Genomic DNA, 14,198 nt, shown 5'->3' on the forward strand with positions numbered 1-14,198 from the left:
ATGTATTTTTATGTGAGTTTGAATTGCCCAACTTGGATTTATGCTACGTAAAAAATCAGAAATATTACTATGGTACTTTATGGGACTGCCATACCTATAGGTTACTTGTTGGATCTTTTTTAAAAAAACACATTTCACTATAATCTCTGGCATTTTTCTTCACTGCCCCCTGCTCTCCTTATGCAAATATTTCTCTGGTATGTGATCACCCAGCTTGTTCCAATTTTTGTGGCTTTGCTTGATGACCCCGACCCATGGTCTCGCCCCTACCTTGACCTAAGATGACCCAGTTTCCTCCCCTTGGACCCAAGAAGCTAGAAGCACAGCTATACTCATTGTTCAGGTATTGTCGTGATTGAAGGTACTCTTTAAAATGAGGCGGAAATACACAGCAAAGCAAAGTATTCGGATTTCAAACTTACCCGTAAGTGCCCCAAAGGCATTTGCTGAATAGTGAAGAAATGGGTTCACACGTTACTGTGGAGCTCAAATTAAACAATATGAACCATGCATGCACCTTACTCATTGGGCCTGCCTTCAGATCCTTTATTTATCCTTTATTTTTTGCTGACACTATTAACCAGACATATTACAAAGTCTAAAACAGGAATACAAGGAAAGAGTTATTGTAGATTAGAACATACTGTATGTGTTAAGCCAGTGGGAGGACCTGAATATTTGATGTATGGTCTCAGAAAAATGTCTTGTGATCCTAAAAATGTACTTCCTATTGTGAGGGGACACATTTATTTGATGTACTGTTTGATTTTGGTTCTGCTTATTAAACTTAGAATTTATTTTTTGCACTTGTGAATATGTTTGGCCAAAAAAGAACATGGTTGGAAATGTAAATAAAAGTTTAATATGGTCGAAACAGTTTTCATGGTTATCATCAATGGAAGCAAACAATACATCAAAATATTTAAGGGAAGTGTTTGTTTTCATATTATGAACAATCAACCTATTAATTTTCTTCTGCAGTACCTGTGAGCAATAGCAATTCAATTGAGTTATTACTGAGTGCACAAGTTACATGAATATTGCATTTAAATCTCTAATAGCACTTTACGGAAGAAAAAAAAATCTGAAATTAAATGCATTTTGTCTCACTTGTCATCACTTATTTTTAGTCCCGTGTTATATAAAGCCATGGTACAAAGTTCACTGTTGGAAAATGACGCTGGCAACGTAGCAATAACCGGTAAAAATGCGCATTCCCAAAGAGGGTTTCAAGTTTCACATAAAAGGATTGAGACTGGTGCATCTATACAACATTTGAGCTTGCCTCAGCTGACTGACTATTCATATTTTTTCCTATACATCAGCTCCTCTCTGTTTGCGGTAATTTTGAATACGTTTACGGTTCAGAAATTCAAAGGAAACATGAAGCAAGCCATTTTTCACGTCTCAAAAAAGAGTGATTAATGGCATCTGCTTATGGCATCCATCAAATCACATATTGCATCAATTTTATACAACAATTTTATACAACAATTCAAATGGGGAAAGTGGGAGTCCCCCGTGTACTTTGAAAATGGGCGAGTCATTGGTAGCACATGACGGGTGTCCCTGTTTTGCACGTTCATTTATAAAGCCTTCTTCTCACATCTCTCCTGAGGATGTTGTGAGTGGAGTGCAGTGTACACCACCGCTGCCACCAGGCCCCAAGACTTCTGCTGCTGCTCCAGTGGGGGGCACCTTAAAATCAGACCTTCAGTGGGGGGCACCTTAAAATCAGACCTTCAGTGGGGGGCACCTTAAAATCAGACCTTCAGGGAGCTGGCATGCATGGCTCTTAACCCAAGCAAGTCCACATTCATTTCCTGGAATGCTGTGAGCATCCTGGAACCAGTCCCCTTGGCTTAATGAGTCTGGCTATAGTGTGCTGCCAAATTGCAGCCTTTTAGCTGTGATTTCCCATCAGCAGATATGTAGGGGGAATAGGGCGAAACTTTGAGTGAGTTACAGACTGAGCTTCCTGGACAGTCTGGGAATTGAGTCTGACATCCATCTGGCTCCTTGACAATTAGGGGAAGCCTGAACGTTGCCTTAGACAAAGTCAGGGTAGAGGGTGAATCGATTTTAAATGGAACATTTAACCGTTATGATTTAATTCGCCCTAACTGCAATGGCAAAATACTGTTGCGACTTCGTCCACGTGCCAGTGTGCTGTTTCCGTTAAAATGTTAACGTCACCCCTTCCTTTGGGAAAATGTTACATTGTTGTGTGTGCGAAGGTGGGACAAAAATTGTTTCCAAACCAAAATCTCGGTCATTTCCCGATTCAGTGTTGCTCTCAAGTTGAAAAATAAGTCCCGTCGCATACAATTCTAAAGCCTTCCAGTGTTTGCAAAACGCAACAGTGATGTTTTCGGTAATCAGCGGCATTTGATACCCGCCTGAACCCTTCTGTGATCTGCTCTGCAGTATGTTGTTTAAAACCGCAGATTTCAGGCGCCCCTCTTTCGGCTGTAATCCTCCACTCGCCGAGACGCTGGCCGCAGGGTTCCCCCCTGCTTGCCTACCCCGATCCCCCCTGGAGTGTCTCCGACCACCCACCGCGCCGACAGGCTGCCACCCCGGGAGGGAAGCAGCGTGCATTCCTTGCCACACATCATGTAAAATCAGATGCACATTTTCATTAACTGGGGAAGCGTGTGCGTTTGCTAAAATGATCACAGATCATTTAAGCTGCCGATTTTTTTCCCAGCATATTTTGGTGTAACTAGGTTATATTTAGACAACCTTAGAAAACACAAGACTGACTAGCTACACTGAAATATGCTGTTTATTTCCAGCAGCTAGTAGCTAGATATATGACAGAAATGCTGTGCTTAATGGATATAGTACATCGATGTAGGAATGGCATTCCTGCGACGAGCTTTAATTTTAAAAGGAACATGTAGCTATGCAAATTCAAGTATGCGCCAACGACCCTGTTGACGTTGGCAAAGTAACTGTGTACATGCTCCCTAACTATATGCAGGACATTAAAATCATACCAGAGATAGAAAACGGGAAACTAGTTAGCTAGCGAGCCAGCTATCTACACCACACACGCCTTTGGGCACTTCAAACACATTTCCGGGTGCTCCACTGCCGCTCCCATTTTGTGAGTGTTTATGTGCAACTCCGCTGTAGACCGTTCCAGCGAGGCAGGAGCGGCGATTAGGTAAGTCGGTCGGTTTCTCCTCCTACTTTCATACACCCAAAATGGTGTACAAGTTCAGCTGTTTCAATGTCAGCTTCCCCTCCCAACCCCTTCCTCTCCACAACCCCCCCGCAGCCGTTGCTGTTTTTGCAACCCCTGCCAACTCGTCAGCTGATCTCGCTTGTTCACTTCATAGTGGCGAATGAAGACCAGCGCGCACGCCCTTTGCACAGACAGTCACAACGGCTCATTCACGCTTTCTCCACTTCGGTGTGGGGGGGGGGGGAGATGACATAATAACAGAAATAAAAAATGTTTTAAAGAGATCAGATTGCATATCCCTCCCTCGCATCTGTAAACCAAGCTCTTGCGCTGGCATTCGTTGTTGGGTATTCACACATGTTAATGTTAAGGATATGCTATTGCTAGGTCGCTCGCTATGCTATTATTTACACAATACCAATTTAGCCTTGTTTGTTTAGCGCCTGTGAGTCTCGTATTTGACCCCCTGGTCCAATGCGGGTTGAAATAGTCCTTTGTTTACACGCGGTGCCTTACTCTGCGGAAGGAGGCTTTGGTAGTGATGTGTGATTCCTACCAGCTGTTTCCCGCCTTGAAAGACATCCGATCAGCTGCAACTACACACACACACGTACATGCAGAACGAGAGAGAGGGAGATAGAGAGCGCCACACACACACACGCACACACACTGAGGGAACCCCATCAGCTGGGAGTAGAGTAACATTACAACTCTGAACACTTAGCAACATACACATGCACAGACAAGGTAAATCACAGGGATTTTCGTACTTGGAGAAAACAATTACATACTAGACGGATCAGAAGGTTTTGCACTTATAAGAGAGGAACACAACATTAACACAAAAAGATTTTTTTTTACAAAAAGGAAGAAACGAAGACTCAAAACTGGAGAGAAAAGCATGGAGTATTTCATGGTACCAGCCCAGAAGGTGCCTTCTTTGCAACATTTCAGGAAAACGGAGAAAGAAGTGATCGGAGGTCTTTGTAGGTGTGTATGCGTTGATTTCTTGCACATTTTTAAAACGGGCGATTCGTCTTAATTACCTGCCTGTTCTGCGTTTGATACCCGCAAAGCGACGGTGGTCAGGGTAGCATGCTTGATTTAATTTGTATGTTATTGTGTGTAGCAGCATTACCCCGGGAACGGAAAGAAATTTAACCTGGTCGAGACTGGGTTAATTGTTCTAATTAGATGTTCTGCTGTTTGCTACAAATAAGGGGCACGTCCCTTTATTGTTACTTTGTCAATTTCTTTGTGAAATCGATACATTTTGTATGTAACAAACATAAACCACGTGGTTTGATCTCGCACCACGCTGCTGCCCCGTTGCAAGACTCCAGGGGGAAGATGTTTGATCGTTTCTTTTACAAAATATTATCCCCGCAACACCAGAGGTTCTCTTGTACCCCGGTGGCGTAGACGGGGTTCCCTTCTGCCTGTTTTATGGTGATGTTGCAGCGGCTATTAGCCCCAGCATCGCGGCTGTAGGGTTACTGTTAACTGAACGGGGTTGAGCGGGCTGAAGTTATTGTGGGCAGTGCGGCCATGCTTGTGGCGTTTGCTAAAGTGCTGAAGGATCAAGCGTCGTCTCCCTTTTCCCGTATCAAATTTATTTACCCGAACAAGTAGACGTGCGGGGAAAAAGAACTCGTATAGCGAGAGTTTTGTGTGGGGAAAAAAAGAAATCCCCCGAACGTGGGTTCTCTCGGTTGTATTTCGGCGCGTTACACACCGTGTTACACTGCGTCCATTATCCACGCAAGCCCTGCCATGCTGCCGCATGGGCAGGCGGAGAGGAAGCCGAGTCGCATTGTTCTAATGGCGGAGAGCTCGGCTGTGCTTTTTCAAAATCTCGCACATGGTTGGACTGTCAGATGAAATTTAAAAGCTTTAGGCACTTGTCGATTTTTAATGCAAAATCTGCGTGAGGACGCCGTATTTGGGAATTGAAGAATTATAAAGTGGTCTTTTAATGAAAGGGGGTGTGTGTTCTTGTATAGGCCCGTCAATGCGTCTGCTACCCCTCTCCTCGAGAAGGAGGCGGAGGGATAGGAGGCCAGGCAAGTGCACGCAGGCTGGGAAATGTAGTCCCGCGCTTTGAATGCCCCGAACGGGATCTTGGGAATTGGTGGAAGAGAGGGGTGTGCGTTATGATGGAAGTTGCGTCCGTTTCTTGCTGTCCGATCCAGTTTGAAATCTGTTAGGCCTCAAATTAAATTTTAGTAATTCGCGTTATTGTTCGACTTCATTTAATATCAGTCCTTTCGACATTCCGCTGCGTTGTTAAAAGAACTTTCCTCATAGACTGCGTAGCAAACCAACCTCGTGCTGACTGATCAGGACAAGTTACAAGGGAATTAGAATCACTGCCGTTCAAAATTAAAATTACGAAAAGATTATTAAATCCCACGTACGTACCGCCATAATCACTTAGAAGACGCAACACGAGCTTAGTAATTACACGTTCATAGTACAACATACTCTTGCTTGAAAATAAGTTTGCATTTTTGTACTGTTCCAGAGTACACACGTTTTTTGTACTGTCACAGTAACCCCATCTTTATTACAAATACGCCCGTAGTTTAAATGGCTAAATTAGTTTGATGTCGTTTTGGCTGATTTCTGAGGCAACACCATCAAACTAATTTGACAATGTAATATGGGTTTCCTCACCTTGCAAGTAGTTGGCAACTTGGCATGCATCTTCCAGTGTCTCGGATCAGTTCCGGTCTTCCCGAAACTGGTGGACCTCCTCAGAGAGTTTACATCAGCTGGTGCGTAAGCTTGACCTCTCCTTCTGGAGAGGAGAATATGGGATCTGTGACCCCATGTGACCTGAGAAAGTTTCTGGGGCCCGTGGAAGACCAACTGCTGACCTGGCTTGGTAGATGGAACACTTGGCTCTGAACATGTACAGTTTGCCCTGCCAATAAGGAGTCTCTCTGTGAAGTTGCCCACGTGGGCTCGTTTGATTCTACCAAATGCCTGGGAGTTTTGGGTGTTTGATGTCGCAAATCTGTGACTAAATGCAATGCAGCGTTTAATCTCATTAGGATCTGTAACAAAGCTGCACCTCTGATTTGCTTTGTCAAAGGTGACCAGATGAATTGGGTCAACCATTTTGTTCACAACAGTAGTTGGTCCCTTTTATAAAACAGAATAAAGGCTAGCTGGGCAAGGAACCTAACCCAGAATTGCCTTACTAAATATCCAATTGTGCAAATGGGTAACATGTAAGAAATGTAACCTGTGCAAGCCACAGAGCATCTGCCAAGGAACCAATTGTAAATGTAAAGAAAGGGGACCCTCAGAGAATCTTTTAGTATCCACATACACCTCAGTTAAAAGCCCTGAGTCTGAACTGTGTAACACTGCCCTCCTTTCCTTTTCTTTTCTCGGGCAGAGAGAATTTGGATTTGATTGCGTACCAATAAAAGTACATTTTGGTTGAAGACAAAAAAAAAAAAAAGAAACCCTCCTCAAAGTGAAACGCGTTGTACGACCGCAGTGTGCAGGCAAGGTTCAGTCAGGGCAAGGTGAATCATCCGGCTGCAGTGCACATCGTGTCCTGGTGTCATTATCCTTAATGATCGCAGTTCCTGCCATAGTTCTGGGATGTGAGGAAGCAAGGCACCCGCCGCCCCTCTGAGGAAGGTTTGCCGCATTGTTCCTGGTGTTTGCACTGGAGCAGCTGAGCATTCACTGATAAGAGCCCAGCAGCGGCGGGTAGCTGGCCATCTATGCTGCTGATGTGTGGAGAGACCTGGGCATCTTTTCCTTTTTTTTTCTTTTTCTTTTTTCTCTCAATGATCAGCAGAAGAGAGAGAGACAGTTTTTTTTTCTCCCAGATAAGTGTGGCATGTAAAAAAGGTGAAAAGTCCTTATTTTTACATGCCATCTGATTTTTCCTCCAGTCCGTTTTCCTGATTGTAATGTTTTGGTTTTGCATTATTTTGCTACCCTGTCTGATCTAATTTTTAACCGCCAGGATTTGAGGCACTTGCATGAGGTCATTATTGTGAACCGTTGTCTTGTTGAGTATGGCCAGGCTTCTCTGTGGTTTCTCGGGTGCTGTCTTCTCTGTAGATGTGTGTGGCAGGCAGAATCTCCAAGCTGGGAGGGTGACTGCCCTATCTGTGGTGTGTGTTCACAGGCACAATGTTCTGTGGCTTTGTGACTGACCCGCAGGGGGACGGATTAGAATGCCGGGACAATGGATTGGAGCCCTTGGGAAAGCCGGCGTTCTGTAATCGGTCTTTACAGAGGCTGCTGGATACCAGTCGGCCTGTTTTATTGGCAAACCGCACTTTTGTCCAACACTTTCATGCCTTTTTTATGGGGCATTTTCCGCTTGTTACTTGTGAAAAAAAAAAAAAGACGACGTTTGTGAAAGAAAGAAGTTGTTTTAGGGATCTGCTCTTATGTGCCAACTGTACTTTCGCTTTGAGAGGGTGAGATATAAATACATTTCTGTAGACAGGTGGTTTGGATCCATAGTTCTGCTTTCTTCTTGAATGTGCCACTCGGTGTTCTTGGAGGTGATTTGTGGAGTATTTGATTGGTTGGGGTTCCATTGTGGCCTTGGTTCAGGGCATAGGGCTCAAAAGCCTGTCCAGAGGCAGGAATGTTGTGCATTTAAATCCCAACTGGTCAGAATCGTAATTTAAATTTGAATGTAAATCTTGATTCACAGCTTGACTTGCTGCTGTGGTTCTTGAGTGTCGGGGGGGGGGGGGGGGGGGTTGGGGGTGGTGGGCACTACGTCTGTGCTCAGTGGGTCATGTAGAAAACGATCATTTTATGCAAATCGAATGGAATCACCAGATTGGTGGAAACAGGAAGTCTGTGTCTCACATCCTGCGTCTGGCTTCCTGTACATGTGTGCCGGTTGTCGATTGGCCCTGAGTTCCTGGTCTCTCTCTCTCTCAGCCTGGCGAACATCCCCCTGACCCCAGAGACCGCACGCGACCAGGAGCGCCGCATTCGCCGCGAGATCGCCAATAGCAATGAGCGCCGCCGCATGCAGAGCATCAACGCTGGTTTCCAGTCCCTCAAAACGCTCATCCCGCACAGCGACGGAGAGAAGCTCAGCAAGGTGAGGCACTGCACCCCCCAAACACAGCACCCCCAAAATCCCACACCCCAATACACCCATCCCAAGGTGAGAGGGACTACCCCAGCACTGGTGCTAGCACCCCCCTGCGCCCTGTGCCCCACGCCCCGTGCCCTGTGCCCAGCCAGGTCACTCACAAGCAAGAGCCAAATCTTTGATCTTCATCCTGAAACACATCAGCACCAGTGATCCATAAACTCTGAAGGCCTACTGTGTTTGTATAGGAAACAGGTGAATCGCATCAAAAGTCAGTATAATTATGTAAGTCTATCAACTCTGTGGGGTTTTCTTGATTTCTAATGAATTTCCTTAACCGTAGGACAGCTGTCCTGGGCTTCAGGCTAACAGCCAAGCCAGCGCAGAGCCCAGTTTGACACAGTTCTTTTTGCAAATGATAATGCTTTTGCTTTTTTTTGGAGTCATATAACTCCCGACAGCAGGCTTATGCGTTTTAATGTTTGACCTTATCCCGGTCTTTCTTCCATGCTTACTTTGTCTTCATGTTGATGGGGAAAAGGCCAAATGATGACAGGCACACAAAGAAATGACTAGGTTAACAATGTGCAAAGTTGAGGCAAGCTCACACAACAGAATCTAGCTCCAGGATGCACTGAAGTAAGTTTGTGTGTGCGCGTGTGTGTGTGTGTGTGTGTAGTCATAATTCTGGCTGTCCTCCCAGGGGGTGCAACTCTGTTCCTCCTTCTCCACGAATGTGTCCCTGGCATAGACAAAGTTCGAGGGCTTCATCACGTGCAGCTTGCACGGGTGCAACCCGGGTGTTCTCCCGTATGTGTTGGTTCCCGCACGCTGAAGCACACCCACATTCTCTAGTTTCAGACAAGATGTTAGTTTGCTGACAGTCTGCCTTGGATCACTGAGCTGCCGTTTATTTTTTTGTTGTTGTTGGGACCAGAATGCTTAAAATGCTTGTGCCGAGTGAGCGATTCGAGCAAAACACTCACCACTGGTTTTCCACCGCGAGTGTCACCTCTCTCCTGCCGAAGGGCATCTCTGGAATAAACTGAGACTTCACGTCTAAAATCAGAAGCTGGAGAGTGAACAGGATTCACCACCAGGTTTCACTGCCAGGTTTCAACTGCAAGTTTCAGTGATGACACAGGGGTGGAAGAAGCTCCTGTTTTCCTGTTGTTCCCACACAGTGCTAGTGTCCCATTCCACAGAAGCCATTACTGGTGTATTCACAGGAAGCCCACATTTGGTCAGCGACACTTACACTCGCTCTGACCTGGTCCGGGAGGAAGTGAAGGGTGTGAACAATGAAAGCAGAAGTTCAGCTGCATGCACATTGTGGTCAGTGCAGTGGGTTGGCGTTTAATCAAATCTCAAGATGGAAAATGCCAATAAGCACATCGTCGTCATTTTGTTATGAATGCCGACGTCAGATTATCGATCATAAAAAATGCAGCTCAGCTGAGCTGGAGAGGCAGGGATTGGCCAGTGAATGCGGGGGATGATTAGATTGGGGGGGAGGGCGTGGCTAGGGTGACAGGGATTCCCCTGATGTTTGTGCTAAACGCCGTGGGACCGGCCTGCACGTCACCCTGCCTCTCGCCACAGCAGAGACGGCGCGTCTGCCTTTCCGCAGCATCGTTAGGGTCCATTGTTGCCGGTTAGCGTTGATGGTGGATTGTGCAAGTTGGTAAACTAACAGTGTTCTCCTGGTATTCCTCCCCCTACCAGGCGGCCATCCTGCAGCAGACGGCGGAGTACATCTTCTCCCTGGAGCAGGAGAAGACCCGGCTACTTCAGCAGAACACACAGCTCAAGCGCTTCATCCAGGTGAGGCGGGGGGGCGGGACCGCCAGACAGGTGTGGGGGCTCGGGCTGTGAAAGGGGGGGCATCACCGTGAGCGTTCGAGAGTGACGGCGGCAGCAGGGCGTGGGTGCTGGCGGAGTCACCGCTCTGGCCAGGATGTGAAGCTGAGTGTGTGAGTGTAAACTCAGCTGCTGTGGCCTTTTGGGACTGTCATATGGCCTGCTAATTCAGCTTTGTGTGAGTTTGCCTGTGTGGGCTGGATCAGATGTGCTGTCAGGATCTGAACCTCCCAGCATGCTCTGGGATCTGAGGAGAATGCAGGAGATCACAGCAATCGGGCTAAGATAGGGTACCATGGCTATAATCTCTCTCTCTCTCTCTCTCTCTCTCTCTCTCTCTCTCTCTCTCTCTCTCTCTCTCTCTCTCTCTCTCTCTCTCTCTCTCTCTCTCTCTCTCTCGCAGGAGTTCAGCGGCTCCTCCCCAAAGCGGAGACGCACAGAGGAGAAGGACGAGGGTATTGGCTCCCCGGACATCCTGGAGGAGGAGAAGGTGGAGGACCTCCGGCGGGAGATGATCGAGCTCCGGCAGCAGCTGGACAAGGAGCGCTCGGTCCGCATGATGCTGGAGGAACAGGTAAGAGAGGGAGGGCGGGAGGGAGAAGGGGGAACAGGTGTGAGAGAGAAAGGGGGGGGGGGGGAACAGGTGAGAGAATGGGGTGAAGAACAGGTGAGAGAGAGGGAGGGGGTGACGAACAGGTGAGAGAGAAAGAAGAGCATGTGTAAGGAAGAGGATGCGTGCCTCTTTGCCTGTGAGTGTGCCGGTGGTGTGGCTGACCCCTGTTCGTGTGTCAGATCCGCTCCCTGGACGCCCACTTGTACCCCGAGAAGCTGAAGGTGATTGCGCAGCAGGTGCAGGAGCAGCATGCGCAGACGCAGACGCTGATGCGACTGCAGCAGCAACACGAGCAGCTGGAGAGAGAGCCCGCCCCACGCAGCCCACAGGTGAGAGAGACACACACATACACGCTCTCTCTCACACACACACACACACACACACACACACACACACATACACACATACACGCTCTCTCTCTCACACACACACTCTCTCACACATACACGCTCGCACACACACACATATACACACACACACACACACACATACACGCTCTCTCACACACACACATACACACATACACGCTCGCACACAAGCGCTCTCTCTCTCACATGCACACACACACACACACACATACACGCTCTCTCTCACACACACACGCACACACACACACACACACACACACACACACACACACACACACATACATGCTCGCACACAAGCGCGCACACACAACACACACACATACACGCTCTCACACAAGCGCACTCACGCACACAACACACACACACGTACTTACACACAACACACATGCACACACACACGTACTTTCACACACACTGGCACATCCTCTCGCACGCACACGGTGATGCACACAAGTGAGATGCTCTCAAACTTCAGTGCACACACTCACTCACACAGGCATATGAAGCTGCTGAAGGGATGCACTGACACACCCACACACTCGGCTCATACAGCCCAGCCTCGGGTCAGTCACTGCTCACGGTCACTGCATTGCTCCAACTCGCTGTACCTGAGAGAGTGCCCATGCAGTGCCAGTCTGATCCACCAGAGGGCACCATAAATTTAGAGTTTGGCTGGCACGATGAATGGCGTTCTCCCATTAGCTTAGTAGATAGGGGCAGGAACAAAAGACAAGTCGGACACACGCTACCCTGGAATAGCTGATATTCTCTGGAGCCACGTGTAGCTCTGTTGCTATGTAGCGTGACTCCTCCTCCCCCTCTCTCCCTCAGGTGTTGGCCCCTGCCACGCCCCCAGCCCCCACCCACCATGCCACGGTCATCGTCCCGGCGCCGACACTGCCTCCCCCACCCCATCACGTCACCGTGGTAACCATGGGCCCGGCATCCGTCATCAACACGGTGTCCACGTCACGTCAGAACCTGGACACCATCGTGCAGGTGAGGGTTCGAGAGGGGGAGGGGTCCTCACCCATTAGCAGACGCAGTGGTGCGGGTGTGTGTTTCGGAGCACCTGTGGATGGGTGCTTTTGTAAATATGCGGCCATGTCTGTGTGTGCAAATGAATCTGTGTGCAGGTTATCCAACTTCACCAGCGCTCTGGGGAAAATGATGTGTAGCCTACTAAATTTGACCGCAATGCGTGGACACATTGGGTTGTTTTTTTTAAAAAATAATTTATAGTGAATTAATGATAATACTTGCATAACATTTAAGGAATACACCAGATCAATAAAAATGCCTGGAGCACTTGGGTAGTCAGCATGTTGTCTCGGTCTTTTTTTGTTCTTCATTTGAGTAATCGCCACAGAGTCGGGGACGTGTTCCTGTGTGTGCGCGCGTGTGTGTGCCTGTGTGTGTGCATGTGTACACCAGGTGGCGCTGCTTTTCTCTTGCCTGACTGCATTTCTCTCCTCCTCCAGGCCATCCAGCACATCGAGGGCACGCAGGAAAAGGTGGGCGGATCCGAGGAGGAGCAGCGCAGGGCGGTCATCGTCACCCCGGGCCGCCTCCCGCAGGAAGCCGCGGGCTCGGACACCGCCTCCGACAGCGAAGGCCCTGAGGACAATGCACTGCCCTGATCCCCCCCGCCCCTGCGACGGGGGGCGTGGTGTGTGAGGCCGAGGGGAGGGGCCTCCGCACGTGTAGAGCACTCTGATAGGCTGAGAAAAACTGACACACTCACACAGACACCCAGGCAGATCCAGAGGCAGGAATTCTCCCATACACATGCACACGCGCACAAACAAAAAAACAGGAAAGCGAACAGACAGTCAGCCAGGCCCACAGCACACTACCAACAAAGCACTCGGCAGTCTCTCATCCACCTGACACCGGTGCACGCCACACCCTCTCCCCGGCCACGCTGACGGGGTCTGCTGGGGTCAGACCTCTGAAGCGAGCCCACACACACACACACCCCCACACACATAGACACGCCCACAGGCAACTTCCGCAGACATCGCAAAGGCGAGGGCATGTGCCCAATGCACCCCTCTCAACCTCCCCCACATCAGTTCTCCCGTTTTTTTTTTTTTTTTTGTTTTTTTTTTAAATGTCTCTCCTTTGCTCATTGTTTTTTTTTTATGGTCTCAGAAAGGCTTCGTTGGGCTTGACACTGTGAGCATTTGAAACCTGATCGGTTCCACACTCGTGGCTTCTGAGTTAGAGGAAATGTTGCTGATGCCTCAGAGTCTAGCAGGGAGAGTCAGCTTGGGCCCCAGAGCACACTTGATAAAAGAAAAGAATTGGGGGGGGGGGGAATATCCTGGTGGCCTGTAAACTGTGGGGGGGGGGGGCATATATTTACTGTCTCGTGTGTGTGTGTCTGTCTGTGTGTGAGAGAGAGAGAACCCTCCGTGTAGTTAGCTAGGCCCCTGTTTACACACTTCTGAAACTGCCATGCTCCTGGAGATGCCCAGTAAGCTGACACAGAAAGGAGCCCTGGACTTGTTTTATATTCACATGTCTTTTATGTATTTCATTTGTTTTTTTCTGTTGTTTTATTTTTGTTTGTGCGACCGTGGCGTCTTCGTGTTGCATTGAATAAGCTAGCCTGCAGGCACGGATTAAATTTTTGTAAAGCATTTTTTTTTCCCCTAATTCATATCCATATTCAGTTTATCTCAGTATGCTCCCCTGTCTTTCTGTGAAACGGTTCACTCGGCAGACGTGTGTGTGTGTGTGGACACACACGGCTCCACGCAGAAGCCATTAAGCCCCAAAAGCAAGGCGTGGTGGTTCTGTTATGGCCGGTCTGTTGTTAGGTTTTTATTACTGTTGTTAAGTTTTATATTATGACGCGTATCCTTGTATCATGTTGGGGGGTTTGTTAAAGGGTTCTGATAGGTGCACACTACAAGCAGGCCTGGCTCTGTTCGGAGTGAAATACGCGGAAGCGCATGCAGGAGGAATAAGAACAGGACAGACATGTGCAAGGCCTAAGGCGGTGCTGGGCGGGGGCTTGGGGTGTTGGAGGAGGGGGGGGAGTGTGGGAGGACTAAGATTAAGCTC

At 48.2% G+C, this 14,198-nt stretch overlaps 1 protein-coding gene across 1 annotated transcript; it reads left to right on the forward strand.

Annotated features, from left to right (window-relative positions):
* Window positions 1-3,765: 3,765 nt before the first annotated feature.
* tfap4 (transcription factor AP-4 (activating enhancer binding protein 4)) lies at window positions 3,766-13,203 on the forward strand. The gene is made up of 7 exons (XM_036553204.1): window positions 3,766-4,183; window positions 8,126-8,291; window positions 10,011-10,109; window positions 10,549-10,719; window positions 10,938-11,087; window positions 11,958-12,125; window positions 12,608-13,203. The coding sequence occupies exons 1-7, from the start codon at window positions 4,095-4,097 to the stop codon at window positions 12,764-12,766; spliced, it is 1,002 nt and encodes a 333-aa protein (XP_036409097.1). The 5' UTR covers window positions 3,766-4,094; the 3' UTR covers window positions 12,767-13,203.
* Window positions 13,204-14,198: the final 995 nt, after the last annotated feature.

Source organism: Megalops cyprinoides, chromosome 19 (assembly GCF_013368585.1).
Source record: "Megalops cyprinoides isolate fMegCyp1 chromosome 19, fMegCyp1.pri, whole genome shotgun sequence".
NCBI classification, from domain to species: Eukaryota; Metazoa; Chordata; class Actinopteri; order Elopiformes; family Megalopidae; genus Megalops; species Megalops cyprinoides.

Coding starts and splice junctions, on each gene's coding strand:
- tfap4 (XM_036553204.1), top strand. CDS start 4,095: ATGGAGTATTTCATGGTACCAGCCCAGAAGGTGCCTTCTTTGCAACAT. Junction 10,110..10,548: donor AGCTCAAGCGCTTCATCCAG/GTGAGGCGGGGG, acceptor TCTCTCTCGCAG/GAGTTCAGCGGCTCCTCCCC. Junction 12,126..12,607: donor ACCTGGACACCATCGTGCAG/GTGAGGGTTCGA, acceptor CTCCTCCTCCAG/GCCATCCAGCACATCGAGGG.